Source organism: Dermacentor albipictus, chromosome 4 (genome assembly GCF_038994185.2).
Source record: "Dermacentor albipictus isolate Rhodes 1998 colony chromosome 4, USDA_Dalb.pri_finalv2, whole genome shotgun sequence".
Lineage (NCBI taxonomy): Eukaryota > Metazoa > Arthropoda > Arachnida > Ixodida > Ixodidae > Dermacentor > Dermacentor albipictus.
Window position 1 is genome coordinate 120,396,191 of NC_091824.1, and position 21,670 is coordinate 120,417,860.

At 42.6% G+C, this 21,670-nt stretch overlaps 1 protein-coding gene across 2 annotated transcripts in view; it reads left to right on the forward strand.

Moving 5' to 3' along the window:
- LOC135916041 (carnitine O-palmitoyltransferase 1, liver isoform-like) overlaps positions 1-21,670 on the forward strand; it is a 137,507-nt gene that overhangs the window by 92,421 nt on the left and 23,416 nt on the right. The window contains exons 1-10 of one of the 2 annotated variants that reach the window (XM_065449247.1): positions 6,854-7,245; positions 7,471-7,687; positions 9,851-10,005; positions 11,270-11,392; positions 12,620-12,834; positions 13,468-13,553; positions 16,135-16,239; positions 17,615-17,746; positions 19,015-19,069; positions 20,462-20,591. In XM_065449247.1, the coding sequence (XP_065305319.1) occupies positions 7,563-7,687; positions 9,851-10,005; positions 11,270-11,392; positions 12,620-12,834; positions 13,468-13,553; positions 16,135-16,239; positions 17,615-17,746; positions 19,015-19,069; positions 20,462-20,591 (1,126 nt within the window). In that variant the 5' untranslated portion in view covers positions 6,854-7,245; positions 7,471-7,562. Of the gene's footprint in view, positions 1-6,853; positions 7,246-7,470; positions 7,688-9,850; positions 10,006-11,269; positions 11,393-12,619; positions 12,835-13,467; positions 13,554-16,134; positions 16,240-17,614; positions 17,747-19,014; positions 19,070-20,461; positions 20,592-21,670 lie in introns of those variants that run through there. The other variant, XM_065449248.1, reaches the window with a different exon arrangement.

Below are 21,670 nucleotides of genomic sequence, written 5' to 3' on the forward strand. Positions count from 1 at the left end.
AAGGAAGCCTCTCCATTGAAGATGAAATATAGCACTGGTTATTAGGCTCTTCTTTAAAACTTGGACATTCACTACAATGACATAAAATGGGACCGATGTCATAATTGCAGTTGTAAAACATGTGACATCAGTGCGGCGCAGATATGTTGTTGTTGATCTTCAATGACCTGGCGCAACCTACGCTGGGGGATCGGCCATGAATCGGGCGGTACAAGGGTTAAAAAGGAAAATACTCAGTTTGAGGAATATAATTTCATTTAGAACTGGTAATTTGAACTTGCGAGAAATAAAGTATATGTGATATAGATATAAACTACATTGTATAAAGATATTATATAATACATTATATAATACAAATTTGAATTACAAAATAAAAATGAAATGAAATATTAAATTACCATTGAATTATTTTTGGCTCGCACAGAAAATTGCAGAGGGCATCACAAACGCTCGTGTGGCTAAAACCCGTTCGGTAGCACCAAAGGAAAAGATCACCGAAAGAATGAACGTCGCATGAAGTTTACGTAACGGTTCTTCCAACAATCCTTCTTTTTCTTTCGTGTGTAAATGAATCATTCGTTCGGGCCTTTTCATTCTCATCGCTTTCCATCGACCTCAGCTCTTCACACCGTGGGACTTTCTTTAACAAAGCGAGAAGTAGACGACGGTCAAGGCATTTTCAAGAGGCAAAAAAAAAATTACTCTGTACGGACCGCACATTCCCACGTTGGACAAAGTTAGCTTGCACAAAAAAAAAAAGAGTTTTGTGAAGACGGTCTTCGACAGCACTATCCTTTCGTGACATGCGTACCGTTATATTGACTTAGGCACTCGCTTTTACGCAGTGGGACGATCGTGTGCGGCATATTCGCCGCATACTCGCTGGGTAATCGTGGGAGAATTGCGCGACACGCTCATTTGCATGCAGTGTGCACGAACGCTGCGCGTATTACCGTAAAGGAAGGGGTGCGTATCGTACAAGCTGGACATTCAACGCGTTTGCTTGTGCGTCCGCTGAATACACGTGTCGACAGCAGGCAGACTCACGTGCTTCCTCGTTTTTAGCCGTTGTTAAAGGAAAGCGTCAACCCTATGTCCACGAAAACTCGAATTCAATATACCTGCTGCTTATCTTATCTTATCTTACCTTACCTTATCTGCTTATCTTATCTTACGCTTACCGGCCTCTGCCACCAGGCATGGTGCTCCCAGATTAATTACATTACGCCTGTGACAGTCGCCCTCGACGAGCCGAATTCCATTTGTCGATTTCACGGCAACGCAAGAGGGCGAGTCCGGTCGTGTGACCAGCGAGCCTGGATTAGTCGAGTCGACTCTTTCAACGCGCTTGGCTAAATGCATGTGAACTCCGTCAGTTCGGTCAAGGTCGTCCAGACTTCTGACTCGAGCCTCTCGAGCGGAGCTCACGCAAAACTTACCTGTGGATGACACTATTCTATGTTGAACTGGATCGCGCGAAGAGGCGCACTTGCACAATAAATCGAAATGAATAAACGACTAGTTAACCAAAAATCACGAAGTTTTTTAACTAAGTACATTACGGCAGATATTGCTATTTAATAATTGTAGCCCGCTAGTTAAAAAGGCATATCAGGTTGGAATAGATTATAAGGACAGTGTCAGTTTTGGTATATGTACCGTCAAACTCGCAGTAAAAATGCGCAGCAGTAAAAATGCACTTGCATTTTTTTAGCAGAACACCGTTGTATGCATTGAGGCACAAAAGTAATTCGACAGCCATTGTGTTTAGTCGCACACTTTGGGAATTAATAGCCCGAGACTGGTATCAACCAGTGAATTCGTTCCAAGTCGATACGCTTTGTGAACTCGCCGGTTACCGTTCGTAAATTCTAATATATGTCCTGAAGCGATTCGTTAAAAACAGTTAAAAATCTGTAAAATTTTGTTACTTTTTGGTTATGCATTTTGATTTCTCGTGCAAGTTAAGTCAGCCTCTTCGAGTAATCCAACTCGAGGACTATATATAGAATTGTGCTATCTGCAGGAGCATAGCCAGGGGCTGGCACATCGGTCACGCCCCCCCCCCCCCTCCACTCTCGCCTAAATTTCGGTGTTAGCATGGGGCCTGCCCAGCTCTCTCACCCCCGCTTTCCCTGCTCAAGTGCGTCCCCCCCCCCCCCCAACAAAAAAGGAAAGAAAGTTCTGGCAACGCCACTGGCTATCTACCAAAATCGATTTTTAAAGATTATCCATACAACAACAACGAGAAGAAGAAGAAGAAGAAGAAGAAGAAGACACGCGGTATATCATATGTTATAATCGAACGCACTCACATTTAGCCCCAGAAGAACACATAGCTACAGCGTCGACAAATAGCACTTAGCGCTACACACTGCCGATTGCTATGTCCGAGGAAAATTTGGATGCGAATCATTTTGGTTTAGCTCGAAAAGTCCGACTCCTTCTTTTTTTTTTTTAATTATGGGGTTTTACGTGCCAAAACCACTTTCTGATTATGAGGCACGCCGTAGTGGAGGACTCCGGAAATTTTGACCACCTGGGGTTCTTTAACGTGCACCTAAATCTAAGTACACGGGTGTTTTCGCATTTCGCCCCCATCGAAATGCAGCCGCCGTGGTCGGGATTCGATCCCGCGACCTTGTGCTCAGCAGCCCAACACCATAGCCACTGAGCAACCACGGCGGGTAAGTCCGACTCCTTCAACGACGCAGCGCGCTCAACGTAACTTCCTGTTCTTCATGTCCACGATCCGAGGACCCAATCGAATACGACAGTATTTTATTTGATATCGCAAGGTTTCCAGTATTCGCACGCGGAGCTCTACTTCAGGCCCCTGGGCCGACTGAGACAACGAATGATCTTCTGTGCCGCTGTTAAGCCAGCATTCAGTAAGACTTAATTACCGGCAAGAACCGTGCCAACTTGCGCCTTGGCGTGGGAAAGACTTGAGTGAGAGCGGCCGTTTCGTGTCGCAACGAAGGTTGCCCCATTTCTCACCCCGTGCCTTTTCGTTCCATCGCACATCCTCCTACGTTTTAGTCATCTTAATTTTTTTCTTTGTTTCCTCTACATTTTCCGCCTCACGAAGTTGCGCGATTTATATTTCTCAATCGAGTTTCGGAACAAGAACCGGTGGCGCTCGTTGTGTGTCGTACAAGACGCTTTGAGCAGAAGTGATAGGAAGCTCGTTAATTTTCTGGAATTCGTTGTCCTTATAGCACAACGCGCTTCTCCGTCCGCTCTCGCGACGTTGGTCGTACCGCACCTTCTTACCTATAGGACACCTTCGACTGTCAGATGGCCAGTGCGAACATGAAAATTTTAATGTCACCCGCCCCAATCAAGCGAGTATCCAGCGAGTCAGCAAGTGAGCAAGCAAGCAAGCAAGCAAGCAAGCAAGCAAGCAAGCAAGCAAGAAAGAAAGAAAGAAAGAAAGAAAGAAAGAATAGGGTAGAAAGAAGAATAGGGCAGAGGTTGCGCAATAGGTCTTCCGCAAGCGTTTCACGTCTGCGCACTTGCTCCAGCAGCGATTTGAAATCGTAACGAACAGCGAAGGCGTGAGCCTCCTTTTCCCACTGATAATAAGAAATGCGCATCGATATGCCATTCATTTCTTCCTTTCTTTCTTTCGTTTTTGCACTGGGGAGAGGTACTACTTGGTCAATACGTCCGTGCTTATCTAAATGTGTTCATGTTCTTGGTTGATTCCTTGTGCGTTCTTTGCTCGCGCTATGTCTAGAACTCCGTGATCTCGACGAACTTCTGGTTTGTGCTTGTTGCTATAGTCTCTCTTATCCGAGACATGTAAACATGTATAAGAACAACTCGTCTTATTATTCGTGCGTTAGTTACAAGAAGCCTCACCATTCTATCGCTCTGCACGACCTGCATATTATTCGCGTGCGCTGCCTGCCATAGCCCACAACAGACTGCTGCTGACCCCGACGTCACCACGATAGTGCTGCTTTTTTCAAGTCATTGCTGCTTTCACCATTCTCTGCTGCACGTCGTCTGTATACTGTTACCTCGAACAACAGCCACCTCTTTGTTTCTTTCCCTCTTTTTATTCGAACGTCTGCCACATTTACAGCGTATGCGCGAACCGTCGCTTCACAGACGTTAATACTAAAATGCAGTCTGAAGCAGTTCGGTGTTCGTGATTGCGAATGGCGAACTAATGTGGTCAAACTAAATTTTCAATGCACGGAATCGATTGGCGCCTGAAGGAGTTAAAGCCAATAGCTTTCTCTGGCTGTTTCACCCATTTTCGCGAACGGTCGTGTTCCTACTTTCGCCACCCATACAACATAATTATCTGAGGCACACCCGGTGCTATTGCGCGTGAGCTCTGGGGCGTCTAAGGTTTACAGACTGTGGTGACGTCCTCGGGAAGGAGTTTACCAGTGACTGTAGGACAGCTTAGGACAGAAAATTACTGTTCTCCCACCGCCCTCTCCCCATGTGCCGGCTGCGGTAAAGGGCTGCGGTGGCCAAAGAGGAGGGTGGCAATCGCCTTCCACTTCGAATAGGGTGCCTCGATGGAGGGGAGCGCGCGCATCGAGGTACCCTAACTTCGAAAGTCGCGCCGCTGCACAGCGAATGAACTTGTGTGTCTAGCCATCTATACTACCGCGACAAATGTGCTCGTTAGCGGTTGTGTAGTCTACAGAACTACGCAACGAAATAACGAGCGCTACATAAATATCCTCACTGCAACAAATATGCGCCTTCCAGCGCATAATTCCCTTAGAAAGCGAGTAGCTTTATGGAAGCGTTCGCCTGTTCACCTACATTGACAGTCATCGTCGATGGCTTCTGTCAACAGAACTACTTTCTTTGTTGGTACATGACTGCAAAAAAAAAAAGGAAATACAGGAGCAATAAATAAATAAATAAATAAATAAATGCGTGCTCGAGCAGTTTGTTCCTTTCCTGCTGTGGTTCTCGGGGCAACTTATTTTTCTTCTCTCTCTCTCTCTCTTAATATTTTTTTTAGAGTACTTTCTGGAGTTCGACGAGCGACGTTGGTGGCTTCATTGAAACAGCTCAAGCTAAGTAGGCGAAAATTGGAGGACGCTTAAGCTTTAGCTCGGGTACTTCTATCTAAATAAATGTAAAAGAAAAATTCGTTTTTCTAGGCAACCACTCCACCAAATTTGGCGAGGTTTGTTACATTAAAAAAAAACTTAAAATATAGTGACTGTTCGTTTTGAATTCTTGATTTGAGTTGTCAATCTTTTATTAAAAATTGCGAAAAATCGCAAATTTTCAGAAAACGAAACTATCAAGTTTAAAATTCTGTGACTCAGCAATGAAAAATGATATCGCGATTCTCTGAAATGCATCTGATAGTGTATCTAAAGCGGACAAAATTGTTGTGTGACACATGAACCTGAAAAAAAAATCATTAATATGGAAATGCAACTTTGCAGAACCCTTCTATGCAGCTTAACAAATTCACGTAAGATATAAATTGACATATAATTTGTCCGCTTTGAATGATCTAATGGATGCCGTTTACAGAACCGCGATATCTGTCCTTGATGCAGAGCTATTAATTTGTAAGCTTCGTGCTTCGATATTTTTCGAACTTTCAAGTTTTTGAAAATTCTTTTTAAAAAAATTCAGACTCTAAATCGAAATTCCGCTTCAAACAGTCACTAGAATTTACCTTTCTCTCTCAAATGCTACAAACGTCATTATAGTCGGTCCAGGGGTTATCTCAGAAAAGCGATCCTGCGTTTTACATGTATTTGAACAAGCCGCGTAGGAGTTGGGTCCGAGCATAGAGTTTCTAGATAAATATCATAGTAATATGAAACTCTATGGGCCCGAGCTAACTTTGACTGCGTCCCATGCTTCCCGGCAACAGCAGCTTATGTAATTGTTATGTTTAGTTATGTTTACCGGAAAACCCTGGCGGCGAACGCTCTGATCTAAAGCGAGCTTTCTGGTAGAAACGCGGTCTCTTGCTTGGGCCGATCCCGGAGGTATTTCATGCACGGCCGCGTAAAAAAAAAAAAAAGGTCAGTTTTTTGTGATTGTTTCGCATTTTTAATTTTTAATATTTCAATCTGAGAAGATTTTAACCTAAATGCCATGCGCTGTCGGTGTTTTGTTTCATGCCGTTTATTTGTGGGCTGTCATCCTCAAAATTCTGAGGAATAACTTTGTCAAGAATGTAATAGAAGGTATGTGCAACGTTAGTGGTAGGTAGAATGATGTGGCAATTATATAACACGCATATATCGCATCTCATAAAGCAAGGCGTGGCCTATCAATACCTAAATATATCTACGGGAATTTTCACTCACGGAGTCACCGGCGCCGGACGCCAACACCGGATTGTATGCGACAATGGGCACCCTTAACGCTATAGAGTTAAAATAAACTTCAGGGCATTGTTCAGGGGCACATCAGGAGCACTTGCGACAGGGAAGGAACAGGGACGCAAGTGCGCGCTTTCGTTTTGCCTCTGCGGTACAGCGCGCGCCGAGAAACACTAAATATTTATGAATGCTATATTTTTTCCCCGTCTAACTTAATCTAAAGTAATATTTCAACTAAAAGCATGCATAAAACCCAACCTTCCATCTCTATGCTTCCGTCGATAAAACACGCACAACAACCGTTCCCGTTTTAAAACTGAAACCGAAACACTAAAAACGTCCATTCTGTTTCGGTGGGTGCAGGATGCACCTCACATTTCCAAAGTTAATTCCTTGTTTTCTTTTTTTTTTGCGTATCAGATTTGTCTACCACAATATTATGCAATAGTCTGTATTCGCCTGTAATATTTTTTTCATCTCTCTAACGAAGTAAGTAGGCACAAGAAAAAGAAAGCTTATTCCATCTTGCTGGACGCGAGCCAAGAAGTTGCAAGTATTATCGTATTATGTATTATCGGACTGATCAATAAAAATTACGTGCTTTATCTTTCTTCTGTGGTGCGCCGCTGTGGCATCTTTCGTACCTTCATCACACATGTGCCTCACGGAGCGCGACACCGGATCTTGGTCGTAATGGAGCAGCGGTACAGTTATCTAATTTGCCGATGCGTGTTGAAAGGATGGTGTCACAAGACCTGAGACCTCTGTAGCTCGCAATTCCAGAAGAGGAATGATCCGTCGCTAAGGGCTCCTTACACGGACTTCACGTGATCCCAGCTGTCTACGCCGGCGGCGGAGAGAGTGGAGGCTCCTTGTGTTTTGTTGCTGCCCTTCGTGGACGCAGCACGCCAAGGTGAGGCTCTGCACAAATTGCAGGGGAGTGCTCGCTCGCAAGCTTTCCTCCTCGCGAAGGACGGACCGCCATCCGACCACTGTGTAAATGCAAACGAGGCGTCGCGCAGCTCAGTCGGAGGAGTTGCTCTGTTCTTTGATATCCGAGAGCGAGTAGCGTGCGGTGTTATGCCCGCAGTCGAGTGCCTGTCAGTGAGTCACCAGCGTCGTGCGCTGCTCTGTGCAGGAGGCAAGCTGCCGCCGACTCTCGAGTGTCCCGCTTTCCGCTCGCCGACCCTGCCTCGGAGAGTTTGAGGACGACGTAGCCAAAATTCGAAGATGGCAGAAGCCAGAAGCGCCGTCGCCGGACTACAGGTGCGCGAAGTGGACGACGAACGCGGCTCCTGTAGGATCATTTTTCGGGTATGGCTGAGGACTGCCTTCCGGAAATACCATCGCGTCAGGTGAGTGTGTTGTTTTCATCTGATGTGAAAAGGTGGGTTCGGTTAGGCTGTGCCGCGTTCTAGCGATGCGCTTGTCAAAACAAATGGAGAGCATTCTTCTTCCTACTTCGATAACTCGACAAAAAACACGGTGCTGTCAACTGCGACGCCATATCACGACAGCGATGCGCACATGTGTTGATGAGCCTGGAATGCCCTGTGCGCGGACTGTGGCTGCTGTGCTTGAAGCGAGAAACTTTTCTTGACAGGTTGCTTGCGTCGTGTTGACGACCGGAGTTAGCACTGTGCACGTTACGCATGACCCCGCCGCTGCGCTACGTGAAATAAGCGAGAAATAGTTTCGCTGGCAGTTTGTGCTGGCGAACGAAAAGTGCTCTCGCAGTTTCTAGTATCGCAAAGCGATTCAGGTAATTTGCTGGTATACGCCATTGGAAATAAGAAGGTGCCATCATAAACACCCCGACAACTCGATCGTTATGGAAGTACTACTTGTTGCTTGTCCAGCTAGCTTTGGCATTTCTTAACCTGAAATCGGAACAAGCAGTGCATGCACGAACATCGCAGTGTGAATCACTTGTCATTTTACGGTTCTTAATGCTGGTATCCGTTTGCATCTCCACTTTACAGAAAAAAAAAAAATTTTTTTCAGGATGAAATTGAAATGTCAACCTAAGTTCAGGAATCTCTAATAACTTGAGTGCGAACTCGTATCTCCGTGCTCTTTTTAATGCGAGGGTTCTGTCAAACGTAGCTCAAACCCGAGAGAGCATTTGGACGCATCATGAAGAAACCCTTTGCCAGCATAACTTGAAACAAAGTGCAAAAGAGCATGCAGGACGACAGAGATGATAAAGTCACGGCGCTACTAACAACTGATCGTTTATTGCACATGGCTGAACATATATAACATATTACAAGAAGAAAACAGGGGAACAAAGCTACCGTCACAACATGGAAGGCTTTTTGGCATCATCATCCGTCACAGGCTGCTACCGCAATATGAACAGGATTTCTCTCTCTATTTTCTTTTTCTCAACATCGAAAAAGCATGCACTGTGGCTGTAAATCCTTGTTTGATAGATCAAAGGTGATATCCTGAAACACTGATCAAGTGACTAGGGAGCTTGTCGAGGCATTCGAAGTGAATAGAAGCAATAATTCTGTAAGCTGGCCATATGTCTCACTGTCGAAAGAAGATGTTGCTCTTATGAATACTTTGGTTTTAGCTAAATTTAACAGGAGTGGGTTTTTTGGTCAGCATCGTTCAGCATAGCACTGGTTATCATTATTTGCCTACCATTACTTGCTCATAGGCCGTGAATCCTGTTAACCTTTCTGCAGCAGCAAACGCGACAGTGAGCTGCATGTTTTGTCTTTTCCGTGTTCAGTGCAAGAACAAGGGAAATTTACGGTCTTCGATATAAACAAGGTGTTCACTTCCACACTGGATCCCCAACCTTAGCTGCCTTAGCATACTGGCAGATGTTTATGAAGTATAGAAACTCAACTTTATTCTCCTTGCCCACGAAAGGTTGACATTTGGCAAGAGTAAAGGTTGAGAAAAACATAAAACATGTTTCAATTTGCTACTAAAATTGGTCTCGAAAATCCAACCTGGCGAACAATATTTTTCTGACATCATGACACATAGCTAAATTTGCTGATGTCGCATCGCAACAATGCCAGGTAGGGTGATGTTAGTCATAAACAATAGCACTGCGAACGTGTCTTCCGGCTGCACTTGTGTGGGGCAGCTGCAGCAATTGCAGGAACGAAGCGAGCTTGTGTATCATGATGGTCATAATGCATTTGCTTCCTCTATGGGTACCGATAGTGAAACTGGCTTGTAAAAACAAGTATTATAGTAAATTATTTATGGTGTTATGATGGTTGCCTCTATTTCTTTCCTAGGGTGTAAAAACTTTGTGCTTACGTTTATTACAAAAAAAGGAGGAGAAAAAAGAAACTGGTCAAAAGTGCCACATCAGTACTCCTTTAAATGCAAAAGCCTAATTTCTTTACTGTAAATGGGACTAAAACAGTACTTGCACACTCGGGCAGTCATGGAACCTTGCCTCTGCATGCAAGTGAGTCTGTGTCAGGTTGCTTCATTTCGTGTTTCTTGTACGTTAATCTTTCTACTCTTGTCTTTCTTCCCCCTAGGAATTCCATCAGCAATGGCATGTGGCCAACATCTGTGCACAATATCTGCATACTTTGTATATTAGTTTTTCTGTTTATGCTCTCGGACATAGAGATCGCAGAGTCAATCAAGGAACTATTTTGGGATACTGGTGACAAACTTCATGTGCCTCATGGTAAGCTATGAGCTCTCTGTATGTTTATTTGACTTTACCGCTACTGCATATGTAATAGTAAAGGAAAGAAAAATGGAGTGTATATCTTTTCAGTCAGTGAGGTTGCTCTTGATTTCATAACAGCTTTTGATTATATTACTTACAGGGTTTAAAAGTTTATTAACTGTAGCATAGCATGGTACACCATTTTCTTTAATACCTTGCTACACAGATTGTAGTCCGTTGAAATCACTGGGCTTTTGTAGTCATTTGAAACCTAAACTTCAGAACATCAGCATGTGCTGTGCCAAAGGCTTTTTTAGAAGTACATGTTTATGAATAGAATAATAACTTTATTGCAAGAGATATTACTGGTGCTTGTATTTACGGCTGCCTTTGTACAACCTACCCGTGCATGATAAGAAGGGATGATGGGAACAGTTTGAAAATGAATTTTCGTAATATAATTTTTTTTTTTAAGCAGGGTTTTGCATTTGCGTATATAAGATCATCTTATCTCTCACGTCTTCAATGCAGAAATTTTTTACTTTAAACCAGTACTACCAATTGAACTTGGAGACATGTATCTGTTAAGTCATCTGTGTACTTTTACGTGGACCGTGTTTGTATAGACGAGCCTCGGAGATGTCAGTACCATTACAGGGTAGCTGCACTTTGTTATTTATGCTTAGCAGCATGGTATTCCTTCAGGCACCTGAGACTCGGCTCTTGTAGTTCACAGATGTAATCTGTAGGTAGCTAGTTCTTGCGACTAATGGTGAACACCAGTATCATCAAAACAGTACTGACAAAAATTGGGCTCCTGGGTTACCTTTCGTCTTGTTCAGTATCATAGAAGGCTACTGTGAGAGCTATGTTAGTTAAATTTATGATGGCTGTGCACCTTCCCATTTATGCTATCTCATTACTAGCTGCTCTGTTTGTGTAGGGGATTGGTAGCAAAAATACTGCCCAGCCACATTCCTTAGTTATGTGACCTTGTGATTTGCTCTTGCTAAGTGTAATGCTACTTTAGCCAAAAGATAAGCATGTCTGCAAAATGTTTTTATGTCTGCAGCTTTAAAGCAAACAATCAATCAGCACTTATTATTTCTATCATTAAGTAACACATTATACATTGTGCCTGTTGGAGGCATAAGTTAGCAAAGTTCTTGCAGTACTATGTGCGAAGCCTAGTCCATTGTGATGGTTGGCTCAGAATGTTTTTGTAGTAGTATTTGGTTCTTGATGTTATAGTGTGACATTGACCTTGTTTTTCTTTCAGAACTTCCAGCCACAGTTAGGGCCATCATCGTTGCTTGCTTCATCAGTGTGGTGCTGTCCGTTGTATTTATGAAACTTCGCCAAATTATACTTCGCAGCTTACTAGGCTACCGAGGATGGATGTGTAAGTCAATTTATTTTCATGGGCATATAGGTAGAAGGCGGGATTTAAACATGACACAGGAAAGTGCATATTTATGTCTAAACACGGGAGAAATTCTCTCTCTTCCTGTGATCCTAAGTCATCAGGCCAATCACTTAGGCAGTCCTATTTGGAGATAGTTTCGCTTTTGCAGTATTTCGTGAGAATCGACACTGGACGTGTCGAAGTATGTGGCAGTATGTGGCTCTTGCTGCTGTTTGAATATAGCGAGCTTGGAACAATGTAATGCTGTCAGCCGTGTACGCGGACGCCTGTGGTGTCAAGTCTTGCAAAATCTCGCAAAAGTGAAAATGTCTCCAAAAGCAATCACCCGTAAATACCGCCCCTGCAGTGTTTGCATTGGGGATGTCACTAGAGTCGATGTTTCGACAAGGAAATTTATTTTTGTCCCCTTGTTGACAAGCTCCCATGCCAAAATGTTGGCTCCACCCACTGCAGTAGCCGAGTCGCCGTGGCGTTTTGCTGCTGAGCACGGGGTTGTGAAGTTGGTTCCCGCCCATGGCGGCAGCATTTTGACGGGGTCAAAATGCAAAGGTGTCCATGTAATTGGGTATAGGTCGATGAATGTAGCTTAGCCAAATGTCTCTCATGTGTCTCATTAAGAAAAACCACCTCAACAGAAATACTAAAGAGTGCCTTTCTGAAATTCTCCTTTCAAGTGAACCTACATGGATTTCTTTTGTGGCTGATTGGCAGCATTTAAGTGCGACAAGAGATTCCTTTTCACAAAGCTGCCTCCGCTTTGTGTATAATCTGCAGAATTTGTTTTGTTAATGTTCCAGTTATTGGAGCTGGCAGTTAATGTGCCATAACATTGCCAGCTACTAAGTTGCTTGTTAGCTTGTTTGATATACCAACCACCCCAGAAAGGCAGTAGGCAGGAAACCAAGACAAACCTTCTAAGTGAAAAAGCTTTCTTTCTGGCATGATTGTACAGGTTTTATTTGTAGGTATTGGCAGCAATCACATGAATGGTAACCCTTCATCTCTCGCACAAGTTAAACTTCTGAAGATCACTTTGCACTTTTAGATTCAGGTGCACATACTTCTTGTTATACACTGTAAGGTGTCACACATTCATTGTATGTTGGAAATTGTAAAAAGGCAATTTTTCTATCTGGCATTGAGTTCTAGTGTCTGGTGAAATGCGCCTGGGAGACTTTTTTCAAGCAAAGTGTTTGTTTGCAGACGAATCAACGAAACCTAGCCACAAGTACCTGACCACGCTCTGGTGCCTGGCTGTGCGAGTAGTCAGCGGCTATCAGCCGTCACTGTACAGTTGCCAGCGATCGCTACCAAGGCTTCCGGTGCCTCCTCTGCATGACACCATTGAGCGCCTGCTTGACTCCCTCAAAGCAGTCTGCACTCCAGAAGAGATGAAGGTCCTCGAAATGCAGGCGCAGGTAATTAATTGCTTCTGCTTGCCTACAAATAGCTGGATGCTGTTGCTGTATTTCTGTGTGTACAATCCACTTCTGCATGTGGCTCACACGGCAACTACAACCTTTGGATAAAGGGTGGGTGGGGAAGCATCTATAATTATCACAAATAACTGCTCACAATAACATTCAAAATTTTGCAAAAAGCACCTTGGCAAAACTGTCGGCATAAAGCAAAACTTGAGAAACGATCTTGCTTTGTATTTTCAGTTATTGCAGCTTTCACAGCTGCTTCATGCCATAGCTTGATGTGGTTTCCACATTGTGTTTCAAGCTTTTTGGTGCTGGTTGTGTGCGTGAAGATATAGTGTATGTGAAGGCTTCAACTGTGAAAAGGGGTAAAAAGCACATGCCAGCTGTTCCAGATGTAATCTCCTAAAAAATAATGGCAGTATATCACAAAAATTCTCCAAGCTATCATTTGAGCAGAAGCTGCAATTGAAAGTAGTTGACTTGTCTTCACCTGACCATGCTCTCTTTACCTTTGGTAACTTAGCAGCTCTGTCTCATGTGTGCACCTTTGCGACTAGTCTTTTGTACTTGCTCTAATAAATGTAGCTGATCTTTGATACAGTGTTCTATTTTTTGTTTATCCAGAAGTTCGAGTCTACCTTGGGCCCAACACTGCAACGGCTTCTCTATCTGCGTTCCTGGATCTCGAGCAACTATGTAACGGAGTGGTGGTAGGTGTCGACACCTTATTGAATGTCTGAAAATTGTTAATGGCATGGCAAGAAATACCTGTGTTAAGCCATTCCTCAACTGGGGAGCGACCTAATTTTGGAGCTGGTTTAAGCTTACTTTTTGAATCAGTGTGGAGTGATAATTGCTACTTTCACTTAGATATACGGTTAGTTAATAGTCATGTCATGGCAAGGGTTAGGCATGGAACATTTTTATTATTTGCAGCTGATAAAGTTTTCTTTTTCTGTAGGCAGCCTGGAGATCGCAAATATCATCAGTGGTTAATTTTCAGTCACTTTATGCTATTGTCTGAAACTGTCAAGTCATCTATTCATGGCCACATCAGTTGCTCCGGTAGCGGTTGGAAATAGAGAAGCACCACATGACAGATACATATCATACGCTCCGGTGTATTGCAAACTACTCTGAATGTCCAACACCCCTCTCTATGGTGTCAGCCTGTCAGTGTTCATGTCCACATATGTGGGGGGTCTAGCAGCGAGTTTGACAATAAGCTGATGCCTTTCTTACAATTTTTATATTCAATCATCTTCCAGATCTGATGAAAAATGGAAAAATTAGCTTGCTCAAGCAGATGCCAAGCTTAAGTACATGTGTACCAGTATTATAAGACTTCTACTTTAATTCCTTAACCCTTTAATTCCCATAGATGACCTATACACCTCCAAACGTTTTGCACACTGGCTACCCGTGGACGAGCTGGGCTAGTCCTGGGTAAAAACTGCTAATTTAGCTTGGCAAAGACAATCTGAGCGCGTCCAGATGTCTGGTTCTGTTTTTTGGTTGCATATGTTACTGCAAGAAATTTGAAATTTTGGCAGAAGCACTTTTAAGGTTGGCACCAAGAAAAATGTTGTCAGGTTCAGAGAAGCCTTCCTACATGACTAAGTTTGATCCCACGTACTAGTCGGTTGCCTCGCAACTCTCGCAGAACATGGAAGTCCTGTTTGAGATGTTAACTTTTCTTTCTTTTTTTTTACATTATTGGTGCTGAGTAAGGCAACTTCAACTAATGCAATGAAGTCAGCCTTCTATAACACTTCTTTCTTTTTTTATGTCTGTGTTCTTCAAATAAATATATAGTTCTTAATGTATTTATTTAATGGGTCCATTCCATCAAGCATTTTTTTTAAGGTCAGTATTTTGGGAACATTTCCTTTTCTCGAATTTGGACAGTAAAGAGTTAATGATTGCACTCTAGGAGTATGTATAAAATGCTTTTCACATAGACCCTGTGACAATGTGAAATGAGATGTTACATATTCAATGAAGGCTTGTAAATGGGTGATAGCAGCTGTTTCATTGGTAAGGCCATTCCCGTCTGCAGCTGTATGAGGAAAAAAACAGCAATAGTAAAAGTGACATTGCAGGCAGAAGTGTCAGCGACATTTAGAGAATGAGAAAACTAGTATATCCTCTGAAACAGTGATAAACTTGCAATGTGACAGCAAGAGGAAAATGCCAGGAAACTGGAACTGCCTATAATAATGATACTCATATAGTACAAATATATGAGTGAGAGAGCCAGGTTTGTGTGGATTCCTGAGTGTTTATGATAAAGTTGATTTTGGAAGGACTCCAAATGGCGAATGCATATTCAAGTTTTGGCTTAATGAGGGACTAGCAACTAGGGGGAAGGGAAGTTTTGTAAATGACTCCTAAGTATCCTAGGGTTTTGTGTAACAAATGCAGAAACCAGTCAAGAACATGAATGGCAGAGATACTTCGGCACCTGAAAGAGTTAACTGCTTCAATAGATGTATTACCATTTACATAAGCGAGGAAGAGGGGATAGTGAGGATGTGAAATGGACTCAACTATACATTTCACAGTATTTAAAACCAATTAGCCAGCCATTACATCAGGTTATAATGTCATGCTGTCGTGCAAATAAATCAAGTCATTAATGTTTGGGATTAATTTGTAAATTACAGAATCATTTGAAAGAGTGTGGATTTGGCAAGCCAGATTTATGATAGATTATAAATGGTTATTAAGAAGAGACAAACGCCCAGTATGGAACCTTGTTAGATGCCTGTCATTGAGGAGAAAGCGTTAGAAGCTTGATGATTATTATGCATGCACTGCAAGCAGTTAGCTAGAATTACTCACATTATATGATACCTGGGTGCAGGCCTAGCCGAGGAAGCTTTATGTTGTAGGTGTTTGTAATAATCGCCCATGTAATCTTGTCGCAGTTAACTTTCATTATACTGTACAAGTGAATCTTGTCATTTGCTTGCTTTCTCATACACCATATGCAGGTTTGCTGATGTTACATGCCTTGTTTGCAGAGTAAGGACAGTTTATCAAGAGGCTATTAATTCGAGAGCTTGTTTTTCTTAGTTTGTTGCTCGCTGTAAGGCTAAGCGCTTATATTAGACAGCTGCTTTGTTTGTGTAATGAGGTCTGAATGTGATTGAAGTGTATGATATTATTGCATGTGTGCCTATGTGCATTTGCTTTCATTCTCGTGCTGGTGTTCATTGACTTTGCTGCAAGAGCATGTTTTGTACGCCTCTAGTTGGGTGTGTTTTAACAGCTGTCTCCCGTTTGCAGGGAAAAGTACATCTACTTGAGCAACCGTATGTCCCTAGCCATTAACAGCAACTACTATTGCTTCGACCAGAGCTACTCTCATCCGTCACACATTCAGTCTTCAAGGTATGTAAAAGTAGAACATATTCGTACTAATCTGTCAACTTGCTTCAGTCAACCAATCTCTCCATGCTTATGCACATAATTTCTGCCAGTCCTATGACATCTGCCTCCCTGTCTCACTGCTATGTTTGAGTAAAAGGCAACTACATATGCAGTGCTGAAGCCAGCCACATTGTGTTGTTCACCAGTGCATAAATTCAATTAGATCTATTGTGTCCTGATGCATCTGATATGGAGCAGCCCTAAAGGTAATTTCTTTGTGTTTTGAGAAAGTAATACGCGAATGAAAGCAGCTTTCAGACCATAGTTTGCGATGCTTACTAAAGCATTAGCTCTTCTTAGGATGTTCTTCAATTTCATGCTGTCGTCATTGTCTGTAGACCTCCTCTCTCAGCTCTTGGACCACCTCCACTTTCCTTTTCATTGGTCGAAGTGCACACGATGTAATCATGCTTCTCCCAATGAGAGAGAGGAAAATTTGTCACATAACACAAAACTTGTCTCCCTGCAACACCACCAGATGGTGTTGCCCTCTGCGTATCACATTTGGCTGCTACAAAGAGAAAAGTGCCATGGCATCATCATCATCATTATATTTATCATCATCATGGGCAGCTGAACACACCAATTGTGCCCACAGTATCATGGGAGTTTTACCACTTCGGGGTCATGCCTTGCCTTTTCTTTTGTGAGTCAGTGGCAGCGCAGGCGTTTGTGACTACGTCGTGTTACACCCTGTTAACAGTCATATGATTTTTCAGTGACTTTTCAATTTTCTCCTCATGCCTTCTATTCAATCCTAACAGGTGCCTGCTACCTCTCTAAGTGCAGCTTATGCCAATTTTTCATGAATGGAAACTTCAGAACTACATTAGTCTTTCAGCAGTCTAAAACTACAGTTGCTGACTGTGCTTGCTGTACCAGTGGCATTGTTTAATTCTTGGTGAGATCGATCGATGGTAAATGCCTTTTCTGGACACATTATCAATGATGTACAGAACTCGGCAGACTAAGGCTTGTGTGCAGTGCCCTTTGGTGTATGTATTTACAGTATACCAGAGACTGTTGTTTCAAGACAACCTATTTAGGGCGTGTTTAATGAAGAAGGTTGCCATGATCCATGCCTTTTGCTCTACAGTGCACGGCTTCTCGTTATCACAAACACAATTTGTCTAGTGCACAGTAACTGTGCACCTAAGATTGTATTCGTGCCATTCAGTGTAGGCTGCTGGGTCGACATTTTTCTTCTGAGTGAGCATGGCATGTTTTCTAGTCCAGTGCATCTTGTGCTTTTCACATTCCAATGAAAGGCAGCTGCTGCACGAAAATGGAAATGCACTGTTTGTATGTGACAACACTACTGCACTCTTGGCTCCAGGACAGCAGTGATCGTTCACAACTGCTTAGCCTTCAAGCGCCTCATTGACCGGGAAGAACTGCAACCTCTTGTTCTTCGTGGCACAGTCCCAATCTGTATGTCCCAGTATGAAAGGCTCTTCTCAACGACAAGGTGAGACCCTTGGAATATATGTTTTGATACATAGCATAGTCACTGTTATTAGAGAAGTAGGGGGGGGGGGGTAGTGATGCTAAGGATGGGGGGGAAATTTCATTCTACTGTCTCGCTCAACAGTTGAACTATTTCCACAGCAGACAAGGACCTATCCACACTTGATGTTTCCAGGTGGTCTTCTATTTAAGGGCTGAATCTGGCCAATGCTGCTTATCTTTAATGGTTACCTTACCAATACTATCGTACTCAGCGTAACATGACCGATAGCATGATAGTTGTGTAGGTACCATTAGTATTTCAGTAAAGCTTTGAAGTGCTTTCAGCAGCAGGAATGTTGTTTTATTAACTCACTTTCGTGCACTAGATTGTGGCCAATCTTTCCATGCTCACAAAGTAACTGATCAAGGGAGTGCTTCCTAGGTTTATGAATTGAATGTATTAATGCTGGCCATTCACTTTTTGCATTAACGTAAGCCAAAAAGAAAACAACTCTTGGCCAGTGAAATTGCTTCAAAGCTATAAATACTTAAGGGTGCGCATACTTTGGTAGCCTTGTCTTTGATCAAACATTAGAATCAGCCTTTCAAGCCCAAGCAAGACCTTTCTATCCTTATGCTCAACGGAAGCACCGATAGGTGTTCATTCGTTGTAAGGAGGTGCTATTTTGTGTGCCTGGGAGTAAGGTGTTGCTCACTTGGGTGCTCTCTGTATGTTGTTCTGCTTTTGAATTTTTTTTAGAACAGAGAAGGGGAAGGATACGTCTGCTGCATCAAGTGATGATGTTGAGTATTGTACTTCAGAGTGAAAGAGGGTCACTTAGAACATGTGTACATGCACTTCCTCTCACTTTTACAGCACATCTGAGGGAGTTCACAAGGGTGGTAGAGAGCCTTTTATGAATTATTTGTGCTATCGCTGCAGACCGTGGCAGACTTGGCAGTGACCTTTCTGTTTCATAACAAGAGCAGCCTGTGAATTTCAGTTTTGGCTCCCTTAAATGTTTCAAAGCAGCCTTCAGATAGTAGAGAGTAAATTACTAGCTCATTAGGAGCCGGGTTTGCGAAGCATACAGCTTCGACTGTTTCTTTTATTCCCAGCAGCTTGAGCAGCGCATGTTTTTTTGGTAAATGTGAAAAGTGTTGGGTAAAAATAGGTTTAAGTGTGCAATGTTGTTCAGCGCATGCTGCAGCTGATTAGAAAGATATGTCTGGCTAGACTGTCACATTTGCCTAGTCACTTATGTAGTTTCACTGCCATCTTTTCAGAGTACCTGGCATTGATATTGACGAAATCTGCCACTATAGTTCAACTGAATCAAAGGTGAGTTCAGATTGCCTTGTGCTAAATAACTTCGTCTTGTGAGGCACAGATGCATCTGCTTCATTATCAGCATTTAATTTATTAATCAATCAAGATCTTGTGTTCATTTTCATGCAGCTCATCTTAATTAAATGATAAAACCTACAATGTCTTGCATTGTATACTTGTTTGAATTGTGAAAATGAAACTGTAGAGTAGGCATTTAACGAAACAAATATGTACCTTCTTGTGTCATACAAATGGCACTTTCATGATGAACTACCGTATTTACTTGCATAATGATTGCACCCCTGAATTTTGGCGACAGAATTCGTTTTTTTTCCTTTCCTGTGTAATGATCGCACTCCAAACTTGCCACAGCGATGTATCGTGTGCCAAGTCTAGCTAATGATCACGCTTGCCATCTGTCAAATACTGTCGAATGCTACGCGAACGACTCTTGAAGACATACCAAGCGGTCTGCACGCATTGAACATTCCTAAGCAGATACCCCATTTAATTCATTTCATCACTTTCCGCACTTCCATGAAAAAAAAAAAAGCCACAACGAAACTTGCCTTGGCTTTATTATTTATAGGCTTTATAATGGTTGTGGTCAACAACAACAACAAAAAGGTGCCTTTCGATTCTTGTCTGCACTCGTGGGCACGCAACAAATCGTGAGCGGCAGCAATGGTAGCCATGTTTACACTGATACGTTAGAAGTGTACCCTATTCATATGCCGACACTTGTAACACAGCTAAGATATTCGCCCACCCTTAGCGGAAACGTGGCGTACTAACATAGTAGTGAAGACAAATGCCGCAGTTTCCACAGCATGCCCGCCATGTGTTCCTATGTCACTGGCAGCTAAGCGTGCCCATCTGTTTCTGTCCCCTCAAAGTGGACATGGCTACGTTATTGCCGCAAACTTGCTGATATTAACAATATTATTCATTACTAATACAGAAGAAACTGTTTCAATGCACGTAATGTGCTCATGAGAAAAAAAACAATCGCATTCGGCGCGTTCGGCTTGCTCCGCCGGCTGCCATTATTATTATATTTTTTTTGGTGTCTCGCATTACATACAGCGGCAGCCGCGTATTTGTTGACCTGTTGTCATCCCGCAGCAAATGCGAGATGAAAAAAATTTTTTTTTCTTTTTGCGAGAAATTTAACCTGTGCAATGATCGCACCCCTGAACTTTCGTCAATATTTTTGGACGAAAAAGTCCGGTCATTATGCGTGTAAATACGGTATTCAGTGAAATTTCTTGGCAAAAATTATACGAGGTTCAAGACATTGAAAAGGATTAAGAATGACTTAGCAAGTATGTAGCTGTTTACTTGGTCCTCTAATATAAAAATGAGAGTAGCACAATGCGTTTTCAAAATTGTTTATTCTTTCAGCATGTGATCCTGCAGCACAAAGGCTTTTTCTACAAGCTTGACGTGTATGACGCTGCCAACCAAATTCTCTTCCCAACAACCCTCGAGCATCAGATTGAGTGGATAATGGAAGATGCCAAGAAGCATGTTGGTATGTACTGGTGACACATTCCGTTAGTAGTGTACACTTCACTTGTCCTGGCAATGGCATTAGATTGACATTGATGCCTTTGACATTGGTCTCGCTTCATATTGGGGTTTAGCCCGAGAGCTTATCTTTAGAGCTCATTTGTTTTGGCAATGTGACAGCATAAGGTTGATGTTGATGCCTTTCTAGTAGTCGTCTTGTGGTCTAGACCTAGAGCTTTAAGTAGTGATAACCTAAGTAGATTTGCTTTTTCTGTTCTGGCGAACTTCAGAGACATTATAATGTAGTAACCGAATGAAATGATAGTACCGTGTGTTGGGAGGTTATGGGTAAATGTGGTATGTGCAGGTGCCGTAAATGTGCTGCTTCTGGTCATCTTTCAAGATGGGGCAGCTTTTCATAGGCAATTGTGTACATTGTTACACTGGGAATATGTAATGGTTTTGTGGTGTTTGTAAGAGATTCACTGGCCGAGCAGTGCATGTATTGTTAGAAACCAAAAAGAGAGGGGGAGTGAAAAGAGAGATAGGCTTGTGTTCATTTAGCCAATGTTGCTGCCAACTTTGTTGATCTTACCAGTACTGTTGACAGCATTTGATATCAGCTGATGTTGTAAACTGTGTATTTCCTCCAAAGGGGCACTAAAGAGAAATGCTAAATCAGTTTATACCAGTGTTTCTCAAACTGCAGTCATGACCCCCAAATGGGTCACAAGTCTTTTTCTGGCGGCCATGGAGGGTCCAACTACATATATGTATGCACATTCTGCTTGTTGGAACAAAGATGAACGTTTAGTCTAGTCTTCATGCTCACTCCTTGAATGGCAGTTTCTTGAAGAGTAATATAAGCATATATATATATATACACACATATTTATTCGAACCTAGGCCGATAGTTTCTTTCAAATAATCATATACCAAACTCTTGGGTCGGCTTAGATTCGAGGATATTAAAAGACGCGACAGTTTGTAACTAAAGATGATAGATATGGTGCGTAGCTAGCGCCATCTATAAATGTGAGTATCGCAGCTGCTTCTAGCCGCGCCAGTAGCCAACTGATGTACACAAGCGAAGTCGCCATA